Source organism: Chanodichthys erythropterus, chromosome 16, assembly GCF_024489055.1.
Source record: "Chanodichthys erythropterus isolate Z2021 chromosome 16, ASM2448905v1, whole genome shotgun sequence".
Classification (NCBI taxonomy): domain Eukaryota; kingdom Metazoa; phylum Chordata; class Actinopteri; order Cypriniformes; family Xenocyprididae; genus Chanodichthys; species Chanodichthys erythropterus.
In genome coordinates this window covers 42,688,322-42,698,504 of record NC_090236.1, presented here as the reverse complement: position 1 = coordinate 42,698,504, position 10,183 = coordinate 42,688,322, and the positions used below count along the sequence as shown (strand labels likewise).

Genomic DNA, 10,183 nt, shown 5'->3' with positions numbered 1-10,183 from the left:
ATATATATATAAATGACACTGTTTGTGTGCAGAAAACTCAGAATTTGGACTGAAACTAGTTGATAAAGAAAAGTATCGACAACGGACCGTAACATAATTGCGGGGGGGTGATAACGTTAACACAACAGTGGCTTAAAACAAGAGCATACAATTAATACAGAATTTCTAAAATGTATTTTCAAAATTTTGATAAAAGAAATGGCAACGTATAACAAAAACAAAATAATAATAACAACAACACAAGGACATCCTGTATAAAGTTTTCCCTATGCAGATCGATGGTATCGTCCTCAGTCAGACACTTACATCGTCCCAAACCTTATAAGAGTTTGATTCACTCAAGACACACTGTTCATTTGGATATTTAACGTTAGATCAATATACAGCGTTATGAACGTGCCGATCATGTATGATATTCGGTACATGATCATAAGCTTTATTGCTAAGTTTTATTTTGAATGACTGGCTTTCAAATTATTACAACTGGATTCTTGGACTAATAAGAGAAAAACTGTCTTTTTCGGATTTTTAACATTGTTCTGCTGTTGCTTTCTTCGCTATCTGAGATATAACAATTCACGTTAGACAATCGTTTACAATTATTTGACGGAACGATTTACAGTATTTAAACGCTTAATTTTCTGCAACACGATCCATTGTTGATGAAAGGATGTCGTCGTCTGAAGAACCGTTTTCCTACATCGAAATGAGTCGAGTCAGCGCAGCTGGCACTGGTGCGTAACTTTATTTCTTATTTTTTCCTTGTCATCTTTTTATATTTGGTGTTTATTATGTTTAAATCAACCTGTCTTTGTTCTCGTTCAAACACAATTCTAAGTGTCAAGCATTAATCTTGGGAACAATAACAGTATTTATGAAGGTAATATTTGTGAAAGTTAGTTCATATTATATAAAAGTGAGTTAGCCCAATCTTGGGCTTTTCATTCGTTGAGTTCTGCATGTCTCAACATGTCATCGCTGAGTTCATTGAGGTCAGCAGTGCAGGAATATCGGGCCACGAAATACCAATCCTACTATGGTGAAGCGTTAGCTTATGAATATTAAATAGGCAATGATGACGTGGCTTGGTAACAGTCCTTGAGCGTCCAATCACTTAACTTGATTAGTATTCATGAGTCCAGAACCTCTGCATGAGTCTTGCAAAGTCTTAATTTAAGCCAATAGTAGAGACCCGCTGATGTACGTCACGTTATGTAGTTAATATTCACAGACCTTCACCTTTTCCATAGTAGGATTCGTGAATTCGCAGGCGGGAATACTAGGGAAATCCCGAACGCTGTTCTGTCCACAGCTGTCACTTCAGGCAGTCTGCACATAGTTCTAGACAGGCATCTTTATAGAAACAAAGTGTGTCTAGTTAACATTATTATCTATAGTTTCTGTCCAATTTGTCACTCGTGTTTGTATTAAAACGATTTATGTAATGTAAACTGACATACAAAATGAAATGAAGGCGAAAATGTTATGTTTTCTGTGTAAAATAGATTAAATATTCCAATGTAATAATTAATTTTACAATATAATTATTAAATATAATTTAGTATATTTAATATCATATTTATTACATTAATTTATATTGTAATATATTTTAAAATATAGACTTTTTATCATGGCAGTCATAGATATTATTGATAAATACATAATACAAAAATCATTTCAAATATCTGTATATTTTTCAAATAAAATAAGTAAAATAGTAGATTAGGGCTAGAGGTTTTCCAGTAAAAGTGTAACAGTTGCTGAACTGTTCAATAATCAGTTGTCTCACATTATGTTTCATTATGTTCCTTCAATCAGTCATCAGTGGCGACGATCATCTACTAAGAGAAATGGAGCCCAACAATTCATTACAGGAGGACGGGTGGTACTGGGCTGACATATCAAGGTGAGATTATTTTTTATTTTATTTGGTGAACTATTTTGTCAGAATAAGTCTTATTATTTTTTGTCTTTATCACTTTGCTTGCTTATAATTGAATTTATACCACTTACATTAGGGAGGAGGTGAATGAAATACTCCACGGCATGCCTGATGGTGCTTTCCTGGTCCGAAATGCCTCCTGCAGGGTGCAGGGAGAATATACATTAACTGTTAGGTAAGAATTGCATGTTTTAAGATTCTTATTTTAGTGAAAACACAGCAGATATGTGAGGTAGAGCCGACAGTGGACAACTAATCATTAGTAACTTTCACACATGAAACAGTCTTTTGTATATATTACACACTAGTGCATTAGTTCACACATTAGTGTCATTAAAACTGTGATTTGCTAGTAGTTTTAGCATCTGTTTAAAGGTGTTTACCCAACAACAATGTACTAAAAATGGAAAAGTCTTTCCTTTGCGTTTTTTAGTGTACAGATGGCTATGTTGTCAAAATAATCCCTGTTCACACAGATCCGCGAAAACGACTAAAAACGCTGTATTATGCTGCCAGGCTAGAAGTTGGCGATGTCAGTTTGTAAAGTAACACTACGCACCTATAGACTGAACATGCCACAAATTTTTCACAAATTTGCATTTTTGTCATTTACACGGAGATGATAATCCCAGCTAACACACGACGTAACAGTTATGTAATGTATTCGTACTTTTTGGTAATTTCATGACTTACTAACTGACAACGTAATGACGTCGCATGCCAGTAATTTCATTACCTTCAGATTACCATCTCACAACGTCGTCAGTACGACCCCCTAACGTTATAAGATTACCAAGGACGTTCAAGATACGTACTCTAATTGTAATATATTGGTAATTCCATGACTTACTAGTAACGTAACTACAACGTTGTATGCCCGTAATATTATTCCATGACTTACTGGCAACGTTACAGCAACGTCATGTGCTGGTAATTTCATTACCATCATTTACGCGTTCTTTATATGTTATTATTACCAGAATTTGCCATTTAAAATGTGTAATTAAACGTCAGACACAAGACTGAAATGTCCCTTAAGAAAAAAAAAAAATTTCTTTTCACCAAGTCGAGTATGGATGATTGCTTTTTATATATAGTGACGTGGGTATCATTTTCAAAAACGTACACTTTGAAACCTGTTTTCAAAAGTTTGCCTTTTCAGGCCCCCAAAACGCTGTTGTCGTGTAAATGCTAGGGGTATGCATGAATAGAATATTTGAATATTCAATCTGTAATTATTATTCGAAAAATAAAAATACTATTCAAATTTTACTACATTGCTTTGTTTGCTGGCCGTAAATGCAGTGAATCAATGAAAAATCCCAAGCACAAAACTCACAGTTCTAACTAATTGCACTGGGTGGCGCTGTGCAGTGTGTTAACAAGTTGATTATAATTGATCACAGAATGCAAGTCTGCCTCGTGAACTTTGTAATTACTTAGATCGAAATTATCTTATTAAATGATCTTACAAAATCTAATATATTTTGATCAAATTAATCAATGAAACTGATAATATCACCACCAAAATGAGAAATCACACAAAATCGAAACACCAGTTGAATGAGGAAAGACAGCTGTCCATCACTGCGCTCACGACTGTAGGTAAATGTACCTGCACCCTGAGTAAGCCGAGAAGATACCTTATCAGCTAGCAAAATGATTCTCGACACATATGCTTCCTTTAATTTTGTCTCCGTTATATTTGTGTCCCTGCAACTGTGACAGCGGAGCGCTTTTTCTCTGCAGCCGGACTTACCTATTGTTATCAATTTGTGGAGTTAACTGTCACCTGAACATGTGGATATTATTGTTTTTCTCAACATGAACATGTGAAACAATAATTATAAACACGATAACCATATGCCGGTTTCCTGGCTTTCTGTACATTCTGTATGATACTTGGCGCAGTCTGCTTCATTAACGTTTTTTCCTGTTCCCTCTGCTTGAGCTTAAATGCTTTTGTTCTTTACATTTTTTGTATACAAATATTATTTAATGTTTTCTGCTAAAAGAAAACCTCAATCTATATAACGTAAGCTTGTTCAGAAATGGTGACAAAAACTTGTTTAAGATGTTTAAAAAAATAACGTCTTTCCTGTTAAATGTAATTTAAATAAACAAATATTCGAATATTTATTTTTTATGAGCCCAAAAATTCAAATACAGTGTTTCTGAAAAATGCCTATTCCTAATAAATGCATAAAACGTTTTCCATTTTTAGTTGAAAATGGTGTTGTGTAAACGTACCCTAATTTGACTACATCTTTTCCAGAACATAGATAATTAACTCTCGTGTCACAGGCTTACAACCACACAGCATGCAGACATTATGTCGGTCAGAAGTTTGGTTCAAACTCTTTTTACATCAGAATATCCTAACCATGAATGTGCTGAAATGAAATGTTAAGTTAAAGGTGCTAAAGAGGATGTTTTGTTTTTATACTTTTTTGCAATATTACTTGAAACTGTCTTTACTAACTGATAAAAGACTATTTATTAGGTGCTGTAACAAAGGGAGACTCAGGCAGAGATCCATCTGCAAGCTTTATTACAAAAGTAAGCGTGGTCATACAGGAGGGTCTATCAGGAGCAAACAGGTACAGCAGAGGGTTAGGCAGAATCGTAGTCAGGGCACAGGCAGTAGATCGAGGCAGGCGGATATAATTCACAGAACAGTATAAAAGGCAAGAGTCAGGACAGGCAGCAACGGGTCAATAAATGGGAACAGGCAAGATCAATCACAGGCAGACAGGATACAAGGAAACGCTCAGAATTGTCACAAGGAATCAAGACTTCGCGGTGAGGTGGTGTGTGTGTGAGTCCTTTATAGTCCAGGTAATGCGTATCAGCTAGGTGTGGTGATTAGTGTGGAGTGTGCATGGCTGTATGTGGCAACAGGTGATTGGTGGAGTGAGTGCATGTGATTGGCAGGGAGGATTGTGGGAAGCGTAGTCCAGAAACTGACAGGAGCCGACTGTGATCGTGACAGGTGCACTGAAAGGAATAATACTAATATACATCATCTGTGCACGAGGTAGGGCCTTAAAAACATCAGCCAATCGTTTACATGATCATCATGCAAACAATTGGCCCTCTGGCTTGTCAATCACTGCCATGACGTTCCTTGTGCGAGACGTGCGTGGCTGTGCGCTCCAGTAACTTTCCACACTCTACAGGTGCTGCATGCAATGTTTTTGTCCGGAGACAGGAGTAACAACTGCAGATTATGAGTTACCTGCGGTGAGTCCAACATAATGAATCCACTAACACGACACAGCGAATGCCGGTGGTAAACACTCGTGTTTCAATACTTGTGCACGAGTTTTGGGAGGCGTTCCCTCGAAATGAGCTGTGAAGGAGGGGGGTTGTTCTTACTCATGCGCTCATTTCAAAAACTCACTAACAGTCTTTGGTTTCTCAGTCGACGAAAAGATCCTCTTTAGCACCTTTAATCTTATGGCTTTGTTCACAAATAGCATTGTTACAATTTTTTTCAGCTATATAACAACATCTTAAGCTGACAAGCAAATTGCCAGATTTGATTTGTCAGCATTTCGACAATGGTCTCTTTTCTTTTTTTTCTACACGGAGAAATACATTGTACCACTGAATTAACAGAAAAGGCTATACGTTTGAAAGTGCTTATTGAAATCCCCACAGGAACAATGGCACCAACAAACTCATTAGGATCCATCATCGAGATGGAAAATTTGGATTCTCTGAGCCTCTGACCTTCAGCTCAATGCCAGATCTGATATCTTACTACAGACATAGGAGCTTAGTCCAGTACAACGCTTCCCTGGATGTCACATTGGCTTATCCCGTGTCCCACTGTAACATGGTCTGTATCTTTTCAGTGAATTTCATTGTGAAAATGATCTTAGTTGAAATGAAGCTTTTGTTTATGTATTTTTTATCAATAAGTGAATGCCCTTAGTCATTAAAAAGTTAGTTCACCCAAAAATGAAATTTCTGTCAGTAAGTACTCACCCTCATGTCGTTCCACACCCGTAAGACCTTCGTTCATCTTTGGAACACAAATTAAGATATTTTTGATGAAATCTGAGGGTATCTGATCCACACGTCCCAGCCAGCAATGACATGTGGGCCCCAGATGAGGGCTTCATGGGCGGCAAATGTGGGCCCCATTATGGGCTTGCACTGGGATCCACATTGGGGCAAGCCGTGGAAGCCCAGACGTACTAAAAGTGGGAACTGTAAGGGTACTGCATGGGTCCTAACTGGGCAATTCATGCCAAACCCATTTGGGCCCCACCTGCCCAAAGGGGTTTAAAGTGGGCTTACACCCGGGATCCACATGGGGGCCAGCCATGGATGCCCAGATGGGTTTTAAGTGGGATCTGTAAGGGTCTTGTGTGGGTCCTAACTGGGCAATTCATGCCAAACCCATTTGGGGCCCACCAGTCTGAAGGGGTTTAAAGTGGGCTTGCACCCGGGATACACATGGGGACCAGCCGTGGATGCCCAGATGGGTTTTAAGTGGAATCTGTAAGGGTCTTAACCGGGCAATTCATGACAGACCCATTTGGGCCCCATCTGCCTAAAGGGGTTTAAAGTGGGCTTGCACCCGGGATCCACATGGGGGCCAGCCATGGATGCCTAGGTGGGTTTTAAGTGGGATCTGTAAGGGTCTTATATGGGTCTTAACCGGGCAATTTGTGTCAGACCCATTTGGGCCCCACCTGCCTAAAGGGGTTTAAAGTGGGTTTGCACCAGGATTCAACCGTGAATGCCCATATGGGCTTAAAGTGGGCTCTGTAAGGATCTTATGTTGGTCCTAAGTGGGCAATTCATGCAAGGTAAGCCCAACCATTCATTTAAGGGAACAATCTAAGAAAAATTAAAAATGAAGAATGAATGTAAGTACAAGATAAATACAAGACACTTGATGCTTTGAACTGCAAGAAATATATTAAATTGAACAACAAAAAGTATCTTTAAAAAACAATGTCACAACATACAGTAAACTAAAAAATATATTTAAAAAAAATCTCTGAAAAAAACCCCCTCCAAAAATACAATACAAAATACACTCATTATATAATACATTGAACAACAAACATAATCTTTAACAATTAAAATTTTACAACGTACCGGTAAATAAAAATATATTATATAAAAAAGAAAACAAAACATCTCTCCAAAAAATACATCCAAAACAGTCATGGCGTTTGTGTTGTCAATGTTCTTTTTTACCCATAGATATATGAGCAATATCACACTCCGTGTGACGTCATCCGTAGGTAATCACTGCGTGCTGATATACAGCCATATCGCACGGCTACGAGTGTGATATTGCATTTATACAACAGTTCGACGGCACGACTTCGGTAAAGTTGGTTTTATATTCGCACATTCGGACTTATGATAAATTCAAACTTTCCAATAATTGTGCAATAAATTAACCCATACGGTAAAAAAAATTATTTTCAAATATATTTTTAAATATATTTCAAAATATACAAAAAATGGCCAAAAAATATATTCGCTATAAATATATTTTCACATATAAATACATTTTCCTAAAATGTATTTTTTGGCCATGTTTTGTATATTTTTTTAAAATATATTTTCAAAATATATTTTACAAAAGCATTTAAAAATATATTTTGCCCTACATATATTTCAACCCAAGAAAATACATTCACATGTCACATTTGAAAAAAATTTTATTTGTTGTCTATAACACGTGAACATTTGAATAAAAATCAGCAAGGAACATACTTTACAATGTTCAAAAAATTACAATATTCAAACAAATATAACTTTTTTGCTTTCAAGAAGTCTCACTTTCCCCACGTCAAATCCTCAAAGCTTCTTTGGACACATTTGGAAATCTCTTCTTGACTGTGAGACAAAAATCAGTAATTTTTTTAGAACTTAATGTTTCTAGTAAATTTTCCTTTCACTAAGTATTAACTTACCGTATATATGGCTGCCATGGTTTCCTCATCAAAGGCACTTCTTCTCTGTCTCTACCACTGTACTCATACAAAAGACAAAACACAATCACTGAACATCAGTACAGGTACAGAGGGCATGCACTTTGTCCTCTAACTAGTTTTGGATTTCCTGATATTTTTGTTTACACTGGAACTAAAACAATTACAGGTATACTGGATTTTAAAGATATTTAATGGGCATATTTTTAGACAGTACAGTAAAGAAACTGATGATTGAGGAGAGGTCGAATTAGCCTTTCTTTACACTTCTGCATTGCATTTTCACTTTTACAAATGAAGGGATAGTGGAATATCACAAAGTCACTCAGTTAAGCTAACTTAAAGGGATACTTACCCTCATGCTGTTCCAGTTGATTATGACATTCTCTTTTTCTGTGGAATACAAACAGAGATATTTAGAAAAATAATCCATCTCTGTGTGTTCACGCAAGAAGGTCAAAAACCAAAGTGAACATGACGGTAATCCACATGACCTCAGTTGATTAATCAACTTCTTCTGAAGTGAAACAATAGGTGTGTTTTTGGAAAATACTGTTATGTTAAATTTGTTACATTACAGATTTGCCAACTGTCCAATATGGGCTCAAAGTCAACATGTTGTAATTTGTGATGTGTTTTAAAGCTTGAGGAATCATTTGCATGTACAGACTTTAAAATATTAGTATTTTTCTAACACACACCTAGTGTTTCACTTCAACTAGGGTCATGTTGACTATTTCATGTTTTTTACTGTGAAGCTGTTTTGTATAAAGTGCCACAGAAATGAAGATGACTTGACTATGAACATTATCCTGTACCTGTGACTTGTGGTTCTCCAGCACAATCGTTGGGCTGGTGGGGCGGACAGCAAGTGGACAAGGGTCTTGACAGATGGGTTTTGACCCGCACCTGTTCCAGACAGAAACAGATATTAACACAAGTGCAGAGAACATATCAATTCATAAATTACACAAATAAAATAATATAATTTGCTTAACAGTGCTTAATTAAAAAAAAAAAAAAAAACTACTTCTTAAAGTGTCTCATCATTCTCACCTTGTTGCTGTTGCACAAACCGTCTCTGCTTCTGCTACTGAAAATAAAAAGCAGATTTTTTTCAGTAATGAATGACACATGTAAACCTGTAAGTCGTGACAAATAAGCATCTTCTGTTACAAGCAACTTACTGAATCACTGGCTCAACTGGATAATCGAAAACAGCTTGTCATTCAGCAGAAAGTGAATAAAAATTATATTATAGTAAGGCTATATTAATAATGATAATAATAATAGTAGAAAAATTGAGCGTATGAAATGCCATTAATGCATTGTGTCCAGCATATGCCTGAACTTTAATAACGAGAAAATAATGTGTGCCTACTTAACAAGTTTAGTAAAACATTAAATTTAGCCAAAAAAAAAAAAAAAAAAAAGACTTACGTTACAGGCCACTATCAGTGACAGGAGCATCATAGATCGACAACAGCAGGCAGCACCGTCTCCCAAACACTCTACAGCTGAAATTAAAAAAAAAAAAAAATATTACACATTTTTTGTGTGTAACGTTAGTTTTCACTAGTGTCCAAATTAAAAACAACTAACTTTAAAACGGAAATCTGAAAATATCAAATGCGTCTCATGTGAGCAAATAAACAAACGGGGCATTAATTTTACAATTAAAGTAAAAAAAAAAAACCCTTGACAATAAAACATTATACATTCAAAGTAGCAATGAACATTACATATGTGAAAAATGACGACTAAAAATAAAGTTATAACGTTAGCTCTCACCTTTTACTCCGAAAACTCCCGGTTGACTGACGACCGTTACAGTTCAAAATGACGCGCATGCGCAGTACTCCAAAAGTCTGTGAGCGCTGCTAGTGGTTTCCCATTCAAATTACGTCACAGTTAACATCGTACAGCTAGCGATTTTATTAATCTATTTATTCGTATTTGATGTAGATCTAAACGCTATATTACACTGACAATAAATTACAATTAAATTAATAAATAAATGAATTAATTAATAAGTAATAGACTAAAACACACATTTGTGAGGTGCCATGATCACTATTACACAGGTATTTTTTGGGAAGATATGTGAACAAAGTGTCAATGTGGAAAATATGTGGAAATTCATGTTTTTCAAAATTCTTCAAACATAATGGATAGTTTTGTTCGCAAAGCTTTCTTCCACGCACATTTGCATTGTCTACTGTAAGATTGGAAATGTATTTTCTTGCGCCCTGAAATATATTTTCATATATAAATA

The 10,183-nt window shown here is 36.1% G+C and overlaps 1 protein-coding gene across 3 annotated transcripts in view; it reads left to right on the top strand.

The window, feature by feature from the left end:
• The first annotated feature begins 333 nt into the window (after positions 1-333).
• The window catches only part of pik3r3a (phosphoinositide-3-kinase, regulatory subunit 3a (gamma)), a 30,928-nt gene continuing 21,078 nt past the window's right edge, over positions 334-10,183 (top strand). For all 3 annotated transcript variants that reach the window (XM_067364245.1, XM_067364242.1, XM_067364244.1), the window contains exons 1-4: positions 334-734; positions 1,819-1,906; positions 2,019-2,117; positions 5,606-5,786. In XM_067364245.1, coding sequence (XP_067220346.1) covers positions 671-734; positions 1,819-1,906; positions 2,019-2,117; positions 5,606-5,786 — 432 coding nt within the window. In that variant the 5' untranslated portion in view covers positions 334-670. The remainder of the gene's footprint in view (positions 735-1,818; positions 1,907-2,018; positions 2,118-5,605; positions 5,787-10,183) is intronic.